General features: G+C 42.3%; 1 protein-coding gene across 8 annotated transcripts in view; it reads right to left on the bottom strand.

Moving 5' to 3' along the window:
• The window catches only part of camk4 (calcium/calmodulin-dependent protein kinase IV), a 126,652-nt gene that overhangs the window by 56,345 nt on the left and 45,254 nt on the right, over window positions 1–25,053 (bottom strand). For all 8 annotated transcript variants that reach the window (XM_069892772.1, XM_069892815.1, XM_069892766.1 and 5 more), the window contains one exon: window positions 2,234–2,306. In XM_069892772.1, the coding sequence (XP_069748873.1) occupies window positions 2,234–2,306 (73 nt within the window). The remainder of the gene's footprint in view (window positions 1–2,233; window positions 2,307–25,053) is intronic.

Below are 25,053 nucleotides of genomic sequence, written 5' to 3'. Positions count from 1 at the left end.
GAGTGCAATACTGAATCTCCTATTAGGGAACGAGGCAAGACAGGTGACAGAAGTATGTGTAGGGGAACATTTTTGGTCCAGTGATCATAATGCCATTAGTTGCAAGTTAATTCTGGAAAAGGATGGGTCTGGTCGTTGGGTTGAGATTCTAAACTAGAGAAAAGCCATTTTGAGGAAGGATCTAGAATGCGTAGATTGGGTTGTTGTTTTCTGGAAAGGATGTGCGAGGTAAGTGTAGGACCTACAATGGTGAAATTTTGAGAGGCAAGTGTATACATGTTCCTGTCAGGATTAAAGGCAAAGTTAACAGGCATAGGAAACCAGGATTTTCAAGGGCGCATAGCTAGGGGGTTGCAGGGGAAGAGACCGCTTCCCCGAGCACATTTTTCAAAAATGGTTCCTTCACCCACCCCCCCTCCCAATCAATCCGATGCCACCAACACAACACGACCCCAATCCTGCTCCAGTCTGAGGGCTAACCACCCTCCCCCCTCCCACTCCGGTACAAACCTGACAAAAAAATCAGTGCGGCACGCCGTTCAATCACCGACTTACCATCTGGTATGTGTTGTGCTCGCACCCCCTAACTTTAGAACATAGCTACGCCACTGAATATTGGAGATCTGGTTCGGAAGAAGGGAGGTGTATTGCAGGGATACACAAAATGGAGTAAATGAAATTCTTGAGGAGTATGAAAAATGCAAGAAAAAAGAAATCAGGAAGGCTAAAAGAAGCCATAAGGTTGCTTTGACAGACAATGTGAAGGAAAATCCTAAGGGTTTCTACAGATATATTAAGAGCAAAAGGATAGTAAGGGACAAAATTAATCCCCTTGAAGATCAGTGTGTTAGCTTTATATGGAGTCAAAAGAGATGGGGGAGACTTAATTTGGTTTTTGCATCAGTATTTACTCAGGAAAATATCACTGAGTCAAGGGAAGTTAGGAGAACTAGCAGTGAGGTCTTGGAATCAATACAGATTAAAGATGAGGAGGTGACTGCTATTGTGAAGCAAATAAGAGTAGATAAACCCTCAAGGTCTGACAAGATATGTCCAGGTGAAATTTGAAGATACATGTTGACCTTTTATGTCTTATTTTCATATGATGTAAATATTTCTAATGTGATTAGATATATTTACTCTTCCAGATGAGATATAGTCTTACCTTTGTTCTTTTGATTTACAGAAGTAACCAAGAAGTACAAAATAAATGTAACCCTCAGAATAAGCTGCTCAGGTGTTTTTTGTTAGTTTTTTCCTTTTTGTATTAGAGTAGGTCAGTCAATTGATCTAAATCCAATTCAGCATGCCTTCCATATGCAGAAGAGAAAACGTAAAGGGGTCAAGCCCCTGAAACAAGCAGGAACTGAAGATGGCTGCTTTCGAGGTCTGGCAGAGCATCACCACAGAAGATACCCACCACCTGCTGATGTCTATGAATCACAGACTTCAAGCAGTCATTGCATGCATGGGATATGCAACAAAGTACTGAACATGACTACTTTAATATACATGCTATGTCCCAAATATTATGGCGCTCTGAAATGAAGGGACTATGTATAAAAAGTGCTGTAATTTCTACATGGTCAAACCAGAATGTGCAGAAATAATCTTGAATAAAATCTGGAATGTGCACTTTAACCACACACAAATTGTGTGATTACGTATTTAACCCTGTGGAGCGCAAGGACAAACTAAGGAAAAATGTGTTTTTCACCCAAGCATTATGGAGTGCAATGTAAAACATTGTCAGCACTGATCCTAACTGTGATGCTTCTCTCCTTACAAAGAACAAGGCACTAAGTTCATCTTCCCAACATCATCCACTTCCCACTGTCCTTCACATCTCAGTGCAGTTCTGATGTTACTCTCATTCTGAAAAACAACACAAAGCTCCAATGACTACAACCTTGTCCCTCAATCACAAAAGAAGTATACAGGTTCTGATACCTCAACACAGCACTGCACAAGTCTATCTGAGATTATGGCCAAGGCCATCCAGGTCATTCAGATACTGGCTTTTGGCACAAATGGCACTTTTACAATTAATAAAAAATGCAAATGAACTTGGCCACAAGAGGCTGATAACCAAATAGTGTAGGCCCCACTGAATCACTCACCAAGCCTACTCGTTTGAGTACACTGATATATCCATTTGTACACTGTCAATTGAAATTTGCAGTATAATATAGTAAACAGTCAAATTCAGAATGTTCAAGATTAGATTACTTACAGCAACTGCCTCCAGAATTTGTCTGACAACATCTGCAGCATCTTTCTCACTGTAATACCCCCTTTCAACAATCCTACAAAATACAAAGTTTGTTAGTGAAGTAATAAGTATTTTGCATCACATTTTATGCATAATAAACTGATAAAGTATAAAGCAGTTTAACAGAAAACATACTTTGCAGTTGGAGAATTCAAAATAAACTGCAGGTGAAGGCTTCATACAACTCTCCATAAATGAAGAGGTTCTTGGTGCTGTAGGAGGCTTAAAGATGGATAGTTCTCCAGGACAAGATCGGATTTATTCCAGGGTGATAGAGAAGACAAGGGAAGGGATTATTGCTGCTCTGACTAAGAATTTTAAATCTTTGCTGGACACAAGCATGTTACCCAATGTCAGGGGGAGAGAAAAGATAGTTCCTCTTTTCAAGAAGGCATAGAGAAAAACCTAGTAACTAAATACCTGTGAGTCTAACTACATCAGTGATAGAAAAGATTTTGGAAAAAAATTCTGAGGGAGCAGATTAATTCCTTGGAAAGGCCGTGATTAATCAGAAATTAGCCAAAGGTAGAATCCATCTGACCAATTTGATTGAGTTATCTGAAAAGGTAACAATGTATTGAAAAAGGCTGGCCAATAGATGATTTGCATGGACTTTGTTAAGGTCCCACCATGGGAATCTAGTTTATCATGTTAGAGTCTATGGGGTCCACATCAAGTTAGCAAACTAGATCTAACATTGGTGTGGCAAAAGGAGATAGAAAACAATGGTAAAGGATTGTTTATGCAGATGGATGCCTGTGAGTACTGGTATGGGACCATTGCAATTTGTAATACACGTACATGAATGACTTGGATGTGGACATGGGAGGCATGATTAATAAGTCTGTGGATGACAGAAATTGGCTGAGTTGTTTATAGTGTGGAAGGTAGTTAGTAAAATGGACTGAAATTTGGCAAATGGAGTTTAATCCAAATGCATGAAGTGGTGCATTTTGAGAATATGCACAAAGCTAGGACAAACATCATGCGTAGCTGGGTCAGGGAATATTGAGGAATAGAAGGTGGGAATACAAATACATAACCTGGCTAAGACACATGAAATAATGGCTATTAGATAGGGTGTCAAATATAGAAGTAGTGAGGTTATGATCCAACTTTATAAAACCTTGGTCAAACCTCAGCTAGAGTACTTTATAAGTTCTGGCCACCATGCAAAAAATGTGACAGTACTGGAAAGGTTGCAGAAATTTACCAGGATGCAGCCAGGGATGAAGCAGTTCCTTCATGAGGAAAGACCAGAGAAACTAGGTCTGTTCTTCCTGGAGTGGAGGAAGTTAAAAGACAATATGATTGAGTTATGTAAAATTATGAGGGTACAGATGGGATTGTGGTGCATTGAGGTAGCAGCAAGCAAGCACAAACTCAGAAAAGACTGTACAACAGGCTTTATTCCAGTAAAAGTCTGAGCACAAGTTCATGCCTTGGTGGCTCCCCATGTGACTGGCTCAGGAGAGGCCGGCACAAGTTTATATTCAGATCGGCTAATTGACAGCCGACCAGGTGGAGGCAGCCCCTTAGGTGTCTTGCTGCAGGTACAGAAATCACCCCCTGCAATAGGCTGGTGGTCATATTACCACATTCACCCCCTTCTAAAATCAAGTCCTAGCTGGGGGTGGTATGCAAAAATGGTGCCAGGTGGTATTTACAAATTCAGGCAGTCCAGCAGCCATCGAAGTCTCTGGGACCATCACAGGGTTGGCTTCTGGTCAAAGGTCGGTGAGGACATGGTTTCCTGAGGGTTGGCTGGGTCCAGCATAGCTGTGGCAGGCATCGGTGTGGGCAGAGTGGTGTCTATCTATATGTCTGTCTGGGAGGGGGGGGGGGGGGTGGCCAGGTGTGTCTGGTCCACTAGGAGTGGGGCCCTTTGGAGGGGCAGAGGGAGGAGTTCAGCCCCCAATCCTGGGTGGGCCAAGGAGAGGTTGGGCTGGGTTGTGATGCTGGGGGGTGGGGTCCCTGCTGGTGCCAGCCAGATCCCTGGTCGAGATAGTGTCCTCACGGCCATTGGGGTACCTGTTGTAGATGTAGTTCTAGTTAGCATGGAGGAGGAGCACCTGCTCGACCAGCGGGTCAGACTTGTGGGCCCGCATGTGTTTGCGGAGAATTGGTCCCTGAGATGTGAGGCAAGCTGGGAGGGAGACCCTAGACGCCAATTTCCTGGGGAACAAGAAAATGCACTCGTGAGGAGTCTGATTAGTAGCCGTGCACAAGAACGACCTAATGTCATGGAGTGCCTCAGGGAGGACCTCTTGTCATAAGTCAATGGACCAGCTTTTAGATCTCAGGTCTAGCTTTTGGATCTCAGGACCAGGACTGCCTTCCAGATCACCTCATTTTTGCACACCACCTGCCCATTGCCCCTCGGGTTGTAGTTAGTCATGCTACTAGCCACAATGCCTTGCGCTACCAGATACTGGTGCAGCTCCTCACTAATGAAGACAGACCCCTGGTCATTGTGGATGAATGCCAGGTATCCAAACATGGTGAAGATCTGTGTCAGTGCCCTGATAACAGTGACTGTGGAAGTGTCAGGGCAAGGGATGGCAAAGAGAAAACGGGAGTATTCATCTACGACCACGAGAAAATAGATGTTCTTGTTTGTGGAAAGCAGGGAGCCCTTGAAGTTGATACTGAGCCACATGAAGAGCCAAGTGGCCTTGACGACCTGGGTTTATGGAGGTGGAAGAAGCACGATTTGTACTCTGCACTATCCCTGCATGACTCGGTCGTGGTCCGGACTTCTTGGATGGTGAAGGGGAGGTTCCGGGACTTGATGAAGTGGTACAGGCGTGTGATGTCTGGGTGGCAGAGGGTGTCATGCAGCACCTGCAGTTGGTTGAACTGCACAGTGGCGCAGGTCTGGAACAGGGCATCGGGAGAGTCTTTGAACTTCCCTGGACTGTACTGAATGTTGTAGCTGAACATGGCCAGCTCGACTCTCCAGCACAAGATCTTATTGTTCTTGATCTTGCCCTTATGGGTGGTACTGTAGATGAACGCCACTGCACATTGGTTGGTGAGAAGGGTGAACCTCCTGCCTGCTAGGTAGTGGCACTAGTGGTGGACCACTTCCATGATTGCCTGGGCCTACTTTTCAATGCCAAAGTGTCCGAGCTCAGAACTGTGAAGGGTCCTGGAAAAGAAGGCCATGGGTCAGCCACTTGGTTGAGGGTGGCCACAAAGGCAACATCAGAGGCATTGCACTCCACCTGAAATGGGGTGTCCTCATCCACAGCATGCATCGTGGCATCGGTGATGTCCTGCCTGATATGAGCAAAAGCCGCTTACACCTTGGGGGGGAGGGGAATGGTAGTGGCTTGGGCCAGTGGGCGGACCTTGTCCGAAAAACAGGAGACCCACTGGAAGTAATAGGAAAAGAGCCCAAGGCACCTACGGAGGGCCTTGACTGTGTGGGGGAGGGGCAGTTTCCATTAGAGGATGCATGCGTTCTGAGTCAGGACCAATGACACCATGTTCCACAATGCACCCTAGGAAGATGAGGCAGGTGGTGCTGAACACGCAGTTCTCTTTGTTGTGAGGTTCAGCTCCTCGGCCATCCAGAGAAATCTCTGCAGGTTGTCATCATGGTCCTGCTGGTCATGGCCACAGATGGTGCATTGTCCAAGTATGGGAAGGTCACTCTTAGACTGTGCCAGTCTACCATGCAGTCCATATTCCACTGAAAGACAGAGTGACCCCAAACAGGACCCAATGGAACTGGTAGAGCAGCCAGACTGCCTTGAAGGCGGTATATGGTTTATCCTGGCCGTGGATAGAGAGCTGGTGGTAGGCCGACTTTAGGTCAATTGTCGAGAAGACCTTATAGCAGGCTATCTCATTGATCATGTCGGCTATTTGGGGTAGAGTGTAGGTATACAGTTGGGTGTACAAGTTTATGGTCTGGCTATAATTGATGACCATCCTCAGTTTGCTACCCTCTTTTACCACTAGGACTTGGGATCTCCAGTCAGCTGCGCAATAGCTCCTGCTCTTGGCAGCTATGGGCTTGCTGTATGACGTAAGGTAGTTGAAGAGAGATGAAGGGGTTACCCGTAGTGTGGAGAGGCTGCAGGTGGACTGAAGGTGGTTGCTAGGCTGTATCCTGTGGAGTGTGGAGCAGGGGGAGGGGGCCGCTGAAGGCCAGGGTGAGGCTTTGGAGGTGGCACTGGAAGTCCAGCCCTAAGATGACTGGGGTCCTGGGCAGCGAAGGCGATGGAAAAATTGGTGGGATAGATTTTGAGCTTTCATGTCCGGGCCACGTTCGGGTACACAAAGCTCTCAGTACTACCGCTATCAAACAGGCATTTTAATAGCTTCCCATTGTCAGCGAAGTCCATCTTTGAGTGCCCAAGTCAATGGGGAATGTCCCTTTATAAGGTGGTGGATGCGAGGACCACCTCGGTGGCCAAGTTGCTGCTCCCCGATGGATGTGGCATGTAGCAGCCAGTGGCTTCCTTCTGAGACGTGGGATGCGTCAAGTGGGAGATTGGGTATATGCCCACGTTGACCATTTCATCTCACTGATGGGGTGCGCGCATTGCAGCAGTCGGGGGCCAGCTGGCCAAAGGTGGAGGCACCCAGTGGACACATGTGGAGTTGGTTCAGTTGGGTGACCCGAAGTGACGTCAGCAGTGAGGGCGGAAGTGGCGGGGCGAGTAATGGCGTCGCCCGGGGTGGCATTCGGGAGGGCTCACAGCTGGTCACTGAGGGCCACAGCACTCCTGACGAGCCTGGAAAGGGACACCTTGGTGAAGTGGCCTTTCTTCCCGCATTGGGTGCAATGAGGTCATGGTCCTGATCTCCTCAATGGGGTAAGGGAAGTTGCGGGCTTTGATAAAGTGAAAGAACCTGATGTTCCCGGGATGGCAGAGGTCACAATGGAGGGCTTGTAACCAGTCTATTTGTATGCTAGCACATGTTCCATGGGATAGGACATCGGAAGGTTCATTGAGTTTCCCAGGCCAATACAAGATATCATAATTGTAGGTGGAAAGTTTGATTCTCCACTTCAGTATCTTATCATTTTTGATTTAACCTGCTGATTGTTGAACATAAAAGCAACTAATGTTGGTCAGTCAGCAAGGTAGTGTCTCCAGTACTGTACTGGCTCAACAATGGCCGGAGCCTCCTTTATGACTGAGGATTGTCGAATTTTGGGGCCCTGGAGGGTGGGGGAGAAAAAGGTTACAGTTCTGCATGCCTGGCAGTGGCCAGGGCAAAGTTGGACATCACTCTCCACCTGGAACCGGTGGGTTTGTCCACTGTGTGCATCGTGACCTTGGCAATGTCCACCTTGACACAGCTGAAGGCCACACAGACATCTGAAGTCAGGAAAAAAGAGGTGGATTTGACGAGGGGGCAGGCCTTGTCCACATAATTGGGGGCCCACTGGGCATAGTATGAGAAGCCCAGGCACTTTTTCAGAATCTTAAGGCTATGGGGAAGGGGGAGTTCCAAAAGAGGGCGCATGCAGTTGGGATCGGGGCCAATGACTCCGTTCTCCACAACGCAGCCAAGGATAGCAAGGCGAGTTAGTTGTGCGTAACTTATACTTATCCTTATTGTATGTAAAGTTAAGGAGTATGGCGGTCTGGAGAAATTTTTGGAGATTGGCATTTTGATCCTTCCTGTCATGGCCACAAATGGTGAAGTTGTCCAGATATGGGAATGTGGCGTGCAGCTTGCACTGGTCTACCATGCAGTCCATCTCTTGCTAGAAGACCGAGACCCCATTGATGACTCCAAAGGGAACCCTCAGGAAAAGGTAGAGGTGGCCATCTGCCTCAAAGACAGAGTATTGGTGGTCCTCTGGGCAGAGAGGTATGCCGACTTTAAATCAATAGTGCAGAATACATGGTTTTTATAAATATTTTATTTATATTTTCACACAAGCTTGAACAGCCATATACAGTGTCATGCCAACAATGGCAGTTCACATTCAATTCATTTTCCTTATGACTATATATAACCCTGTGTGTCTACCAACCCCCTCCCCCCACACACAAAACAAGACTACTCACTCAAACTTCAACCAACAAACACAAAACTTTAACACCAGGAAAATAAATAATAAGGGGCGGGATTGTCGCAGATCAATGGGCAGCCTCTGGGCCAATATTCATTCCTGACTTTCCTTGATCGGGATCAGTGCAAGGGAGAGGAAGCTGCAGCAAGGAATGGGGAAACCAATCACCGCTATGCACCTATGTAGTGCATAAATGGCTGTCAGATCTTACAAAAGGTACCGTATTTGTTTCTCAGGTTATTTTCTCCAGGGGAACGCAGCTTTGCATTTCCTTGTTCCATCATTCGATATCAAGACTAGAGTTGGACATGTAGCCGCAATGCACTTCCTGGCCATTGCCAATACGATTAACACAAATTGGATTTGAAATTTGGATGGCTTCATTGTAAGCCCTATGTATGTTATGTTTCCCAGGACGAATAGCTCTGAGTCCTGAGGGAATCACTTGCCTATAATTTTCTCCAGGACTTGGCCTAGATCTACCCAAAAGGGCCTTACCTTGGTACATGTGTGCATGAACGTCCCGGTTGCAATGCCACATCTGAAGCATTAGTCCGAGAGTTCTGGTTTTGACCTGTTTATTTTCTACGATGTTAGATACAGCTGATGCAAAAAGTTATACTGCATCAGCCTGCTCCTTGCATTGATGACCGTGGTCATGCTTTCCCAGCACAAGTCAGATCAGCATCTCTCATCAGTTACAATGCCCAAGTCTGACTCCCACCTTTCTCTTGGCCCATGAAGGCCCAATTTGGGTCCCTCCAACTGGAAATAAATTTCTTAATGCTCCCCCTTCAAATCAAGGCCTCTATGTTACTGCATCAAGGTAAGGCCATACTTGGACCCAATACATCCCATAGAAAAAAACCTTATTTGAAGATAGCAGTGGAATGTCTGATTTGGCAAAGCGTATTTATTTTTTAGCTGCTCATACGACATTAATTGCCCCTGCTCATAACATGATGCCATTACAGTGCCAGATGTCCAGGATCTTGTTACTTACCGTTAATAGTATTAATTTATTAGGATCCAGGGGCATTTTTGGTGACATCTCTGCTTTAGTGTTCAGACACAGGTTAATTTTGGTCCAAATACTAATCACTTGTTTTAGTATGGGGTTGCCCTTCTTCCCTGACAGAAATTTGGCATCCCACTTGTAAATGAAATCCTCTGCTATCTTCTCACCTACCAAGTGCAGATCAATTTGTGCCTAGGATGGTACACCTCCTCCCTGAAAGAGAGAGGCGATGTATCTCGACTAAGCTGCCCAGTAATATTTTTTGAATTCTTGCATTCTCAATCTGCCTAGACTATAGTCTCATGTTAATTTTTCCATAGAGACCCTTGCCACCTTACCACCCCAGAGAAGCCTTCTAAGCTTATGTAGCAGCTATTTAAAGAAACCCCTGGGCAACAGCACAAGCAATGTTTGAAAAAGAAACCTTCCAATTGGGCTGAAGCCAGAAAAAAAATCTATTCTAGAGTAGGAATCATGTTGCTTTAAGTAAAACGAGTAGTCCCTCTCTCTTGGATGCTTTCTCTGCCACACATCTATCAAATTCACCTCCCTCATGCAGTCAATGGTGGCTTTCACTGCCCTGGTCCTAGTTATCTGTGTTGTGGATTTATCCAGCATAGGATCCAAACATAGATTAAAGTTGCCCTCTATTAGAATATTTTCGTTCCCCTCCACCAAGCATAGGGAAATGTCCTGTGTAAATTTTTTATCATCATAGTTGGGGGCTTACACATTCATTAGGGTCCAAGATTCTGAATATATCTGACTACACCATAATGAATCTTCCCATTTTGTCTGTAATCACCTTCTGCACCTGCAATGGAATATTCTTCCCCACTAGAATCGCCATTCCCCTTGCCTTTGAACTGAATTGAGGAGGACCTCACCTGACTCACCCACCCCCTTTTTAGCCTTTGATGTTCCTGCTCAGTTAAATGTGTCTCTTGAAGGAAAGCCAGATCTATTCCCATTTTTTAAAACTTGTGCCAAGACCCTTTTCCGCTTCACCGGACCATTTAAGCCATTGACATTAAAAATAGCAAACCTTACATTCTTAGACATTACCCCCAGGTTCCTCCCCTAAATGCTTCCACCCTCTGCCACCACCCACCCCCCCCCCCACACACATTCCAACCCTCCTCACTGTCACTGCTACTGCTGCTGTCTTCTCCAGAAGATCCAATGCTGGACCCTCTGCAGCAGCTCCAACTTGCAGCCACCCTGACATTGCTTGAAGCCACCTCGTGCACCCTGCAATTGAATCTGCCACCAGAATTCCTCTTCACATCGGGCCTAACGGCTCCCAACTTGATGCTCCCCTTGGCTTGGGGATGAACCCGCCATCAGGATCCAGGTAAGTGCTGCTTCTCTCAGGGTCAGGACAGGTAGCGGCACCCCCTGGCCACTTTATGCACTAACTCACGCTCCTCTCCATTGCGCTCCACTCATCCGTGCCGCTGTTTTTGTGCCCACGGGGACTGCCGCTCCACTCCCACGCTCCACTGGGCTGCTCACTCCAACGCCCGTGCTGTTGGAGGGAGGGAATACATGAGCTCTCTCTCCCTCAACCACTCGATCCAGAGCTGTCTGCAGCAATCTAAGAGCCAGGGGTGACGTTTTCTTCCAGAAGGTGGTCCTACTATTCAACTGAGTGTCCATTGGAAGGGGATGCTCTTTCAGCGGGCCTTGACATTTTCTTTGCCACGAGGCACCTCCTCACTTCAAAGGCTCTTCTCTCCCATTTTTTGACATGGATCTCCTTTTTGTCATATTTATAATTCTCCACGTCTTCTAATGCTATTTGGGCAATTCTTCATGTACTGCTGCTATTAAATAGTCGGTTAATTTTATGTCCTCACCTCGATCTGCATCATTGAGTTCAAGATTGGGTGAGGACTGGCTTGATTTAGTGTCACTGAAGTGAGGAGTGGATTTTCTTCGTCGTCATCGTCGGTGGGGAGGTCCACCCAAGATGGCGACCTCCATGTTGACCACGCAGCATTGGATGAAGTTGAGGCGGCCAGAAGTGACGTCACAAGCATGGTAAGCCGAGGTACCAAGGCTGGGAGCGGTGGCCAGTAAGATGGCGTTCCCCTCACCATGCACGCGGTCAGCATCGGAAGCTCTTGGGAACTCACGCTGCATTGCTCGCTGGCTGCGATCAGGACCTGCAAACCCTTTGATAGTGGCCCCTCTTACCACAGCCCAAGCATGTTACTCCTTTCGCGGGACAGAGGCGCCTTGCGTATCTGGCCTGCCCACTGAAGTTGCACCTCGACGATGTGGTCAGTATGATTGCAGCCGTGGGTCGCTGATGCCCAATGCTGAGTCCCAGGCCGCTGGCCCTTGTGGTTGTACGTACATGGTTGGCCCACTTCTGCCCATGATCAACACTGCCTGGTGCTGGGCCGAGTCCAGAGTTCTGACCAATTCGATAGCCTTTTTGAGAGGGAGCAGGTCCTCCTCGAGGAGTCTTTGCCGGATGTAGTCTGACCTTAACCCCAACACACAGGCATCTCTGATCAGCTCTTCCATGCACTGGTTCAGCAATATCGTGCCCAGGCCCATGAGATACCCAAAAAGTCTTTTCCCAGTGTGACCAAGGACCGGACGAATTCTTCAGCAGACTCACCAGGCTCTTGTTTCTGGGACACCAGCAGGTAACGGGAGTAAACCGAGTTCATCTTGGGTTTATAGAGCGCCCACAGCTCAGCCATCACATCGCTGTAGGTCGCACAGCCTAAAATAGTCAGGTAGGCCTTCTGGCCGACTCGTGCTTGAAGGATTTTGAGCTTCTTCTCGTCCTAGTCGACCACCTCCGCAGCGGCGTCGAGGAAATTATTGAAACAGTTCACCCACTGCTTGAAGAGTATCGATGCACCCGGGACTTGGGGGTCTACTTCCAGCCTTTCGGGAAGGCTGGAAGTAGACTCTCCATAAACAGAGAGTTTTAAAATCTTACTTAATAAATTGTTGGGTGCTATCGGTAGCCCAAAAATGATGCAGACAGAAGACTGAGGGTAACGATAGGCTTTATTAAGCAAGAGACTGCTGGCCCAGGTCTTGGCTAGGAAAATGAGCGGGAAGGAGAGGGGACTTGACCTTTATGGCCAGGGGTCATGTGGGAAGGATCAAGGGAGAAGCTAAGATAGGGAGACCCCCGGAGTGTGGGCCAGCCAGTACATACAGCCAGATCACCACACTTCAGAAGTTTTCTTTTGATAATTTTCATCCTAGCTCGGGAGCTCCAAATTCCATCTCCTACTCCCTCCACACCAGGGGAGCTGCTCCAAGGATACTCAATGTTGAGTGATTTGATTTACCATCTCGGATATGCTGGGAAGAGGGTACATGTCCAGCTGTATATATCTATTAATGGTCTGATTGTAGTTGATGGCCACTCTGTGTTTCACCTATTCTTTACAACCACCACATGGGCTCTCCAGGAGCGGGTGCTGCTTCAATGAGCACCTCATTCAAAAGCCGCTGTATCTCTGACCTGATAAAGGTCCTGTCCCCAACACTGCATTATCTACTCATGGTGGCAACGGCTTCACAAATGGGAGTGAGGTTATGTAATGATAGTGATCATGGTTGCATTTGCTACTAGCAAGGTCTTAAGGATTATAGTTCCTGTTTGATTGCACTTGACTGCCTGCAGGGCCCAACACAGAGCAGGAGACTGCTGTATGAGAAATTGGTAATGGAGGCTTGCAGCTTCATGGAAGAACCTTTTCCTTCATCCATGTGTTGTCTAAGAACTCACAGATACAAATACAAGATGAGACATGGTGTGAGAAGTGCGAACAAGGAAATTAAAAGCAAATATTTTAAAAGGAAAATCTAAAGTCAGCAATTGATCAGTGAAGAGAAAATAACTGAGAAAAATGGAAGGATTACATCCACCAAGAAAACATCAGCTGACAGATAATGTGGCTGAAAGTTGGAACAGATTCAAACAACATTTTGGATTGTATTTAGCGGCAGTCGGAGCTGACGAGAAAAGTGATAAAGTGAAAGCTTCAGTTTTCTTACATGTCGTGGGTGATGAGACCCTGAAGGTGTATAATAATTTTACATATGCTGCTGAAGGAGACAAAATGAAATTGGAAAAAATAATGGAACAGTTTGAGGCATACTGGATACCAAAGTGCAACGTAGCATTTGAGTGGCATAGATTTTTCATGTGTACAGAAAACGGAAGAAAGTGATTGTATGTGACTGAATTGAGAAACAGAAGCAAAACAGGTGAATTTGGTGGAATGACCGACTCGCTGATAAAAGACAGACTTGTGTGTGGTATTCCAGATAATAGTCTAAGACACACATGTCAAACTCTGGCCCGCAGGCCAAATTTGGCCCGCGATATAATTATATTTGGCCCGCAAGATCATTTCAAAAATGTATTAGAGGTGGCCCGCCCTGCAGCAAGAGCCGATGCTGTTTTTTGGTATGTCACCCCCACCATCCTCCCCCTTCATTGCACATCCTTCCCCATTGTAACACGAGAAATTGTAACACGAGAAGTCTGTCGATGTCATCAGCCGACAAGCCAGTTGGAAGGCTCTCCGCACAACCAGTCACTTCTCCCACCTGTCGAGCGGTGCGGCGGATTGGCGAGCGCCTGTGATTTCCTGTCAGTGCGACGGGCATGGCAGGCTGCACACGGCCCCCGGGCAGCGCGAGGCCCACGCGACTGGCACCGGACGGCCCTTCCACAGCGCGAGCGTACTTCTCCCGGTCGCCACGGCCTTCAGCGCTTGCACCCGCGCGGACCCCAGGGACGGCTGGTTCGGCCCTGCATGTGAAGAGAGAGATGGTGGCTGTCCGCAAAGGCTGATCGGCAGCGCGCTGGGCCTGAGTGGGTGGGTAAGCAGGGGTGGGCAGAGGGTGTAGGTGAGAAGTAATGGGCAGGGGAAGTTATGGTGGTGCGAGGGGCAGTTAGAGGGAGGGATGAGTAGAAGGAGGGCTGGATAGGGAAGAGGTAAAAGGGGAGGGGCAGGGCGAGTAGGGGAGGGGTGATTAGAGGGTGAGAGATGGGTAGAGGGAGGAACAGGTTGGGGGAGAGGCAGTAGAGGGACGTGTATAGGATGGGGTGGGTAGAGGCAGAGCGAGTGGAGTGAGGGGTGAGTAGAGGTTGGGTAAAGGACTGGTCAGGTAGAGGGATGGTGGGTCAAGGGTGAATAGAGGCCTAGAGCCTGAGGAGTGAGCAGGAAAAGCTGAGTCCTGATGCAGGCCAAAATGGACACAGCCTGTTAATGCTGACTACATCTCCACAGGGCCAAATAGGTTTCCCTCAGGTCAAGCAAAGGGTGAACTTGAGCTACCTACTCCTGACCTGTAACATTATCCTCCTAAAGTTATATCCTAAAGTTTAACATTACATATGTTGAAAGAAGAGAAAACATGCAGATGTTGTTGAAAATTTTCAATAAATATTTAGTTCGGCCCTCGACTTAGTCCAAGTTTTTAATTTTGGCCCTCCTTGAATTTGAGTTTGACACCCCTGGTCTAAGGGAAAGACTTCTAAGAGAGCAAAATCTAGACCTGTAAAAAGCCATACCACTCTGTAGAGGTACAGAAACTATAACATTGCAGGCAAAAGTGTTGTTCAGTGAAACTAACTGCAACATGGATGCAGTGAGCAAAAATGGACATAAACTGTTTAACAAAAAGCGTACCAAAGTGGAAACAAAGGCATGGCCAGCAAACAAAAATGAAAGGGACAATTGAAAACCATGCCATCAATACGGTAACAGCTATCAAAAAAAATGTACAGCATATGGTAAAACATGCAATATATGCAACAAAAGCAACCATTATGCCCGTTGATGTAGGAACCAAGTGAAACAAAGAAAGGTTCATGCAGTAGATGAAAGGGAGATAGAGGAATTCTATGTATATGTTGTGATTGAAAACAAGAAGGAAAACAGAGACTGGATGTTGAGATTAAAAGTGAATGACACATACATTAAATTGAATACTGTAGCATAAATTAATGTAATATCAGAGACTGATTTTAAGAAGATTAGATCCAGACCAAAGATACATGGAACAAAAGTGAAGATGACAAGATATTCAGGTACTGATATACCAGTGCAAGGAGAATGCAAAGTGAAACACAAAGGCAAAGAGCACATGCTAGCATTCATCATGGTACCAATGGATATACAGGCCATACTAGGTTTAAAAGTCTGTGAGAAACTGAACCTGGTAAAAAGAGTCCTCATTGTGGAAAGCAAAGGAGAGATGGTCTATGATGAACTCACCAAAGAGTATAATGGCCTATTTCAGGATCTAGGCTGCCTTCCAGGAGAACACACGATCAGAATGGATAAACATGCACCAATATTACATCCATGCAGAAAAGTTCCATTTATGCTTCAAAAGCAACTAAAGGAAGAGTTGGATAGGATAGAATGCCTGAATGTGATTCAGAAGATAGATGAGCCAACAGAGTGGGTGAGTTCAATCATTGTTGTGGACAAGAAGAATTAAAAGCTTAGAATTTGCCTGGATCCAAGAGATCTAAACAGAGCAATAAAGAGAGAACACTTTAACCTTCCAATGTGAAGAAATCATGTCACAGTTTGCAAATGCAAAGTTTTTCAGCAAGTTAGATGCATCATCAGGATTTTGGCAGTTAAAATTGGATGAAGCAAGTTCAAGACTGTGCACGTTCAATAGTCCATTTGGCAGATCCAGATTCCTAAAGTTACCATGTGGAAATACCTCAGCTCCTGAAGTGTATCACAAAATCATCCATATGGTTGATGAGCACCTGGACAGAGTTGATACCTCAATGGATGACATCACAGTATGGGGAACCACTAGAATGGAGCATGTTGAGAGACTACAGAAAGTGCTGGAAGCAACAAGGAAAGCAAACCTGAAGCTGAATAGAGAGAAATGCCAGCTCGGGGTGACAGAACTAACATTTGTGGGAGAATTATTGGCAGTGAGGGCATCAGACCAGATCCCAGAAAGATGTCCACTATTGGGAACATGCCAAGGTCACAATGCAAAAAGGACGTACAGAGGTTTAATGGAATGGTCAACTATGTGGGTAAATTCATATCCAACCTCTCAGAAAAGATGGCTCCATTGAGAAGACGAACAGAAAAGGACATTGAGTGGGAGTGGAATCATGACCATGAAAAGTCATGGAGCGAACTAAAGGAACTGGTCACAGAGGAACCAGTTCTGAGGTTTTACGACCCAGCGAGACCCATCAAGGTATCATCAGACGCATCACATAGTGGGCTCAGTGCAGTTTTTCTGCGAAAATATGATGACTTGCAACCCATTGCGTATGCATCACGCTCAATGACAGACGCAGAGACACAATACGCTCAAATTGTAAAGGAGCTGCTCAGCATCACATACGCCTGTGGAAGATTTCATCAGTTTGTGTCAGGACAAGCAATCAGTGCAGAGACTGACCGTAAGCCCTTGACTGCATTGTTCCAAAAGCCATTAAATGAATGTCCACTTACAATACAAAGAATAATGATTAGGCTGCAACGCTATACACTGAATCTGGCATACACTCCGGGTAAGCTAATGTACGCAGCAGACTCATTGTCTAGAGCTGTTGACACGAAAAAGCCCGCAAACCTCAAAATGGATGAAGATGTGAACATTTTCGTGGATGTGATCACAAGTGCACTGCCCATATCAGATACAAAAATGGAGACAACTGAGAAAAAGCATCTTGGATGGATGGCCCAGCATGAAGCAGGACTGCTCACCTGAAGTCTCAGAGTACTGGAACTGCATGACAGAACTATCAGAGGTTGAAGACATCATCTACAAAGGAAGTCAAATCTTTATTCCAAAGAGTCTGAGAAAAGAGATGCTAAAAAGGATCCATGGAGGACATCTTGGAATCAGAAAGTGTAAGAAGAGCATGAGAGGTGCAAGCAATCCTGCAAAACCACTAAAGCCACACCCAGTACCATACAGACCTTACCAGAAGGCAGGCACTGACCTTCTGAATGTCAAGGGAAGGACTATCTTGTAGTCACAGACGATTACTCCCTGTATCCATAGGTGTGCAAACTCAACACCACCACTGCAGATGTTGTAACAACAGATATGAAAGCCATATTCTCCAGACATGGCGTGGCAAGCAAGGTCTTCACAAACAATGGACCCCAGTTTTGCAATTCAAAGAGTGGGACTTTTGTTACAAGTCCAGAGGAGCCCAAAACCTAGCAGCAATAGATATGCACCATGACAAAGGATAACTTAAACAAAAGTTGCTTTTAATTATCTTTGAACATGAAAATAGAATCAAGCTTTGGTTCGCAGTCAAATCTCACTGGTTGCAGGTAATTCTTGTACTTTGCACAGAAGTTAACATTAATAAAGTCACCAGGCTTTGGTGCTTAACAGGTAAATCGTTACCACTCAGAAAGATTCTTGTTGGTTTTCTGAGAGAGTTTTTCTTGTTTCAGGTCACCACAGAGTTCCTTTCTGTTTCTCCTATTCCAAGGGAAACACCAGACACTCAGTCCTCTCCTTTGACCAGGGCGTCTTCCAAAGCTTGCCAACTTGTCCTTCTGGAAGCAATGTCTGTGTCTCTCCTCTCTCAGTCCCTCCTCTCTGAGAGCAAAGCCTCTTTTTTTCTGCTCTCTGTCTGCAAAGATGACATGATCTTCCAGACAGTAAGTTCTTTTCCAGACAAAGCTGCTACTGCCTGTTGTTACATTTGTTGCCTTTTGCAAATAACCATCCATCATGAGTCTGAACACTTTTGCAAAATCTGCTGCAAAAATTTTGTGTTTTAAAGTATTTGTGTGTGACCTGCTCTAACAAACCTTTCCCAATTTACCTCCCAAACACCTCTATATACTCTGTCACACTTTGTACACACCACGTCAAGTCCTCCTTTTCCACAGTCCAATGGCCTACTGGAAAAATCAGTACAGACAGTGAAAAGACTGATGAACAAGGTAAAAAACAGTGGAACGGACTTCTACCAGAGCATGCTAGTATACCGCACAACGCCTCTCGTACATATGTTGGTATGTCACCAGCACAGTCCTTATGGGACGTAGGCTAAGATCAAACTTACCCATTCAGGAGAACCTCCTAAAAACAAAAGAGGGGGAGAAAGTGAGAAAATTCAAAGAACAACAGAAAGAAAAGCAAAAGTATTACTTTGACAAAGGAACAAAAAAACCTCCACACTGGTGACCAAGTAAAGGTAAAAGACAAAACAAGCTTATGGACTCAGAAGGGAACTGTCCTTAGTGAAGTCCAACCAAGATCATACACCATTCAGACAGATGAAGGTGCTATTCTGCGAAGAAATTGTCGAGATCTTCTAATGGTACCAGCCACAGTAGATGGAAAGACGGATACTGTTGAACAACCTGAATACACAATTTTTTTTTGAATTTTTGTAAACTTTATTTATTCATTCAAAAAACAAATAATATATGGCATAAGCAACAATTAATCATAAACATTAACTTTTTTTATATATAGAAAAAAAAGAAAAAAAAAAGAACCCCCCCCCTTCAGCCAACTCTCCTAAGGAGAGCCATAAAGAAAGAAAAAAGAAAGAATATTAAAGAAAAATTAAATATACATCTTAAGATCTAATCAATATAAATTGAAATGCAAATATTCTGAATATAACAACCACTTATTAATAAAAAATTATAATTATCACACGAAACATGTAATTTTTTCCATTATTAAACAATATTTAATCTCATTACACCATCTATTAATATCAATCATATTTGTATCTTTCCACGTACTAGCAATACATTTTTTCACTATGGATAAAGCTAAATATACAAAACAAAGCTGAAACTTATCTAATCCCAAGCCTTTCAGAGGTTGCAAACTACCCAATAAAAATACTGTTGGATCTAAAACTATTTTAATCTTATATAAATATTCTAAAAATGATTGAATTTTCTTCCAAAATGATTGTATATGTATACATGACCAAACAGCATGAAAAAAAGTTCCAACTGTACCACCACATCTAAAACACAAATCTGATTCATGAAAACCATACTTTTTTAAATATTTCAAGTGTTAAATATAATTGATGTAAAAAATTGTAGTTAATCATTGCATAATGTGCATTTATCAATCTAGTTACACTATCATAAAAGATATCTAACCAATCATCTTTGGAAAAAATAAAACCAGTATCTGCTTCCCATTTACTTTTAGATCCATCCCAACCCTTTTTATCCATACCATCCTGTAATATGTGATACATAAATGAAATATAACTCTTCTCTGGTTACCTTCATAAGAAAAGTCTCAAATTTAATCATTTCAGGTAAAATCATATCTCTACCAAGCATACATTTTACCAAAGATCGAATTTGATAATAAAGAAACAAAGAGTTCTTATCAATACCAAAACCTTCCCTCATCTGATTAAAAGATAAAAATTTACCCTCTTTAAAACAATCTCCCAAATTTTTCATACCTTTAAATCTCCAATGCAATAAACTTCAATTATGTATTGAAAAAGAAATAAGTTGATCATTATACAACGGAGACAAAGCCAATAATTTACCCCTAGAGACTGTCATTTTATTTTTTTTATCCATAACTTCATTAAATCTTTTAGTACAGGCACATTATATTGTTGTAACAAATTTATATTCCATCTAAACAAAAATTGATATATTTCAAATTCAGAAATACTTGCCATCTCAATTTTGGCCCAACTAGGAGGCCGTACCAAATCCATCAATGAACTAATAAATTTAAGTTGGGCTGCTTCATAATAATTTTGAAAATGTGGTAAACGTAATTCCCCAACTCATATTTCCAAGTTAATTTATTCAAAGCTACTCTCAAAAATTCCCTAACCAATTTATTGAAATCTCAAAAAAAAATTATCAAGTAAATACGGAATAGATTGAAACAAATATTGTATACGCGGAAAAATATTCATCTTAATTGTATTTATCCTACCCATTAAATTAATAGGTAAATCTTTCCATTTAATCAAATCAGTTTTAATTCTTTTTCATTAACGGAACATAATTTAATTTATATAAAGATTGATAATTAACATTCAAAATTATACCCAGATATTTAATTCAATCAGTCCATTTCAAATTAATAATATTCTTATCAACTGAATAATCTCCTTCACTTACCAGTAATATTTCACTTTTTTCCCAATTAACTTTATATCCAGAAAGACATCCATATTGTATTAAACACTCCTTCAAGTGCAAAAGTGACTGAGCTGGGTTTGTTAAATACACCAATATATCATCAGCAAATAAATTAATTTTATACTCATCTAAAACTTTCATACTTCGTATCTGTGTATTTTGTCTTATCAACTGTGCTAAAGGTCAATCACTAATGCAAACAAAGCTGATGATAAAGGACAACCTTGACGGGTTGATCTAGTTAACTTAAAGGATTCCAAAATCAAACCATTCGTCAATACTCTAGCTACCGGTTTACTATATAGAGCCTTAATCCAACCAATAAAAAAAGGACCAAACTTAAATTTCTCCAAAACTTTAAACAAAAAATTCCATTCAACTCTATCAAATGATTTTTCTGCATCTATGGATATCACCATCGGGTGATCTGAAGATTGTCAAAATCTATTAATCAAACTAATCACGCGCAAAATGTTATCTGAAGCATATCTATTCTTTATAAAACCTGTTTGATCAATATGAATCAACTATGGTAAAAATTTAGCAAATCTATTCACTAATATTTTAGCTATTATTTTATAATCTACATTTAACAATGAAATTGGTCTATATGAAGATACTTTCAAAGGACCTCTATCTTTTTTTGGAATTACTGTAATTAAAGCACTAGAACAAGACTCAGGTAATTCATAATGTTCTCCAACTTGACGTAATACATCCCCAAACACTGTAGATAAATCATCATAAAAAAATGTATAAAATTCAACCGAAAATCCATCATCAGCAAACGATTTACCGTTCGGCATTTCCAGCATAGCCATTTTAATTTCTGAATCAGTAAATTGTTCTTCTAACTCCTGTATATCTGCATCCTCTAATATCGGTAAATTCAACTGTGATAAAAAAAATCAATTGATCCAGTTTCTTGTTTTCCTTCAGATGTATATAACTTTTCATAAAATGAATAAAATTCATCATTAATCTCACGAGGTTTATAAGTAATAAGAGAATTCTGTCTAACAGCATTAATAGTCCTTGAAATCTGTTCTTTCTTTAATTGCCACACCAGTACCTTATGTGCTTTCTCTCCCCATTCATAATACCGTTGTTTAGTCCTATTAATCACACATTCAAATTGATAAGATTGCAAAGTACTATATTCCAATTTTAACCCAGATAATTCTATTTTCTGATCTTCTGTAGCATTTTTCTGAAATTCCTTTTCTAACTCATCAATTTATTTCTCTAATTCAAGACTCTGATTTAATTGATTCTTTTTTATTTTAGAAGTATAACTAATTATTTGTCCTCTCAAATAGGCTTTCATACCATCCCATAATACAAACTTACTTTGAACAGAATTAGAATTTTCTTTAAAAAAAATTAATGTGCTTTTTTCAAAAAATAAATAAATTCCATATTTTTTTAACAACATTGTATTAAACCTCCAACGATAGGCCATTTGAATTTTCTCAAAAGTTGCATATGTAAAATATAACAAAGAATGATCTGAAATCACCCTACTTTTATATTCTGCTTGTTGTATTTTCCCTTGTAAATGTGCCGATACTTAAAAAAAAGTCAATTCTTGAAAATGATTCATGTCCAGATGAATAAAAGGAGAAATCTTTCTCTGTTGGATTAAGACGTCTCCAAATATCTACTAAATTAAGATCTTTCATCAACGCTTGAACCTGAATTGCCATCTTGGATTTCTTAACTTTCTTTGGAGATTTATCTAATAAAGGTTCTAAAACACAATTAAAATCAGCACCAACTAAAATATTATCATTAAACATAAAAATGCATCTGAAATAAATCTGCATTTGGGGCATAAATATTAAGTAAAGTCCAAAACTCACTAAAAATCTTACAATTCAATTTAAGAATACATCCTGCCTTTACCTCCAGATTGTAATTCAAAAGATAATTTTTTATGTATTAAAATTGCTACACCTTTAGCCCTAGAATTAAATGAAGAAGAATATACATGCCCAACACAGTCCCTCTTTAATTTCATACTTTCCTTCACATTCAAACGTGTTTCTTGTAAAAAAGCAGTATCAATTTTCATTTTCTTAATATATGCCAAAACTCGCTTACGCTTAATCGGACTGTTTAATCCTCGAACATTAAAAGTAGCAAACCTCAACTTTGATATACTTACTATTATTACTAAATACCAATAATATCTTTATATAAAAACTCAAATCAACGTATATAGGCCCTCCAATAGAAAAAAAAAACACAAATTAAAAATTAACTAAAATGAAAATTTAAAAAAATTTTAAAAAAGAAAATCTCCCCCCAAAAAATCTACCAAAAGGTAGTAATCCCCTAAGCAAAAATTGAGTGTGGGTCACCCACCAGTGCCTGATGACTAGTAAAGAACTTAGAGCAAATCTCTCCCTCCCCAGCCAAACAATCAATAACATCAAAATATAATAATGACAAAAAAATAGAGTAAGAAAAAGAAAGTTCTTCTTTTCATCTAGAAGATTCCAATCTCGAAGATCCCATTTCAGAAGGAGTTGGATTCTTTCCATTCCCATTTTTCCCATTTCTTCCATTTCCAGAGCAACCAAATTTTTCTTTAGGAGATAATGGTGGACTAAGTCTTTGTCCTCTCATATCTGGCAATGAATCAGCAAAAATCATTGCTTCACAATCATTTTCAAAAAACCAAAATTGATAGTCTCCATAAAACACCTTCAACACTGCAGGGTAGTGAAAAGTAGACTTATAATCTTTACACCACAAAACTTCTTTAACTGGATTAAATCGACGTCAGTGTTGAGTGACCTCTTGACTCAAATCAGAATTTTAAAAAACTCTGCTATTCTGAATCAATAACGGAGTTTGTTGTTGTCTCGCATTTTTCAATGCTAGTCGAAGTATTGCTTCTCTGTCCAAATAACTCAAACATCGAATTATTACCGGTCTCGGTGGTTGACCAGCTAAGGGTGTTCTTCTTAAAGCTCTATGGGCTCTTTCCAGTACCAATCCCCCAGAAAAAAATTCTTGCCCTAATACTTGCAGGATCCAGTCTTTAAAGAAACGAAGAGGATCTTGTCCTTCTATACCTTCTGGCAAACCAACAATTTTCACATTATTCCTTCTGCTTTGATTCTCCAAGTAGTCTATTTTCCTCTCTAGCTCCTTCTCACGTTTTCCCAATTCCATGACTGATTTTTCAACCTTCAACACTTTTCCTGTGGTAGAAGTCACTTGTTTACAGTCCAAAAAAGCAGTCTGAATTTTTTAAATTCTTCATAAGATGCATCCACACGTGCTTTAACTGTATTTAATTCTGAACTTATATTAGCATTCATTTGAACAACTGCATTTAATTGCATACACCGTAGGTCAGAAAAGCTCAGCCCTGCTCTCTCTGATGTAGTGGCAGAACAAGGTAACTGCAGCTCCTGCTGCAACTCAACAGAAGGCATTTTAAAAGTTTTACTGTGGGTCTAGACTCCCAGTTACGGCACCCCGACTTCCTCAGGGGGTCGCTGCTGGTCTCCCCCCGCATCTCATTGTTTTTTCATCAATTCACGAAGAAAAACTATTTCTTCAGATTGAAATGCTACCTGATGCATTTCCAACAATGGAGTCGTCTTCCTGCATGCTCCCTCCATTGAAATCGGAAGGCTTTCCAAATCAGGATCCACTTTTTGGGAACACGCACCTTCTTCCAGAGAATGGATAATTCCAGTGCCATCCTTCACTTGACGATCTCCTGATTGTAGTAGTAGTAGATATTTTTTTTACAGCTCCCACAGGCAGTCTTTGAGGTTTAGACACTGAAGAGCTGTATCAAGTCGTCTAGGCCCCAAATCTTCAGCACTTCGAAAATGTAACTTCTTCTGCTCTTGAGGTTTAATCTTTTTACCATAGTGGCCATAATAATTTCTTGATACTTTAAACTAAAATTTAAAAAGTTCAAACTTGAAAACAAAGAGTTAAAAAACGGGTAAAGTCTGGCCAGAGAGGTTGAGATTACACGTCTAGACTCTACGCCATCTTGCCATAAACCCCCCCCCCCCTCTGAATACACAGTTGAGGAGGCATTGTCTGAGGCAACAACTCAAATTCAAGGACAATCAATCAGGAGATCGTCAAGACACATGAATCCTCTTAAGAGACTCATTGAGCAAGTTTAAAGACTCCTGTTATAGAATGAAGTAGTGCTATCTTATTCATTCTTCAAGTTTTAGTGTACGTAAATGTGAACACACAAAACAAGTTTAAAAAATGTTAACAATGTTGATAATAATGAAAATGCAAGTTCCTGGTGTTAAAGTTAAAATTGCAGAGTTATACAAAGAGATCATGTTAGTTAAAAGTAAGCTACTTTTTTTTAAAGAAAGAGAGATGTAATGATAGTGATCATGGTTGCATTTGCTACTAGCAAGGTCTTAAGGATTATAGTTCCTGTTTGATTTTACTTGGCTCCCAGCAAGGCCTGACACAGAGCAGGAGATTCCAGTATTGGAGATCTGTAATGGAGGCTTGCAGACTCAAGGCATGCCACATGGGCTGTTTACAACAA

The sequence above is a fragment of the Narcine bancroftii genome, chromosome 1 (assembly GCF_036971445.1).
Source record: "Narcine bancroftii isolate sNarBan1 chromosome 1, sNarBan1.hap1, whole genome shotgun sequence".
Classification (NCBI taxonomy): Eukaryota; Metazoa; Chordata; class Chondrichthyes; order Torpediniformes; family Narcinidae; genus Narcine; species Narcine bancroftii.
This window is presented reverse-complemented; position numbering and strand designations above follow the sequence as displayed.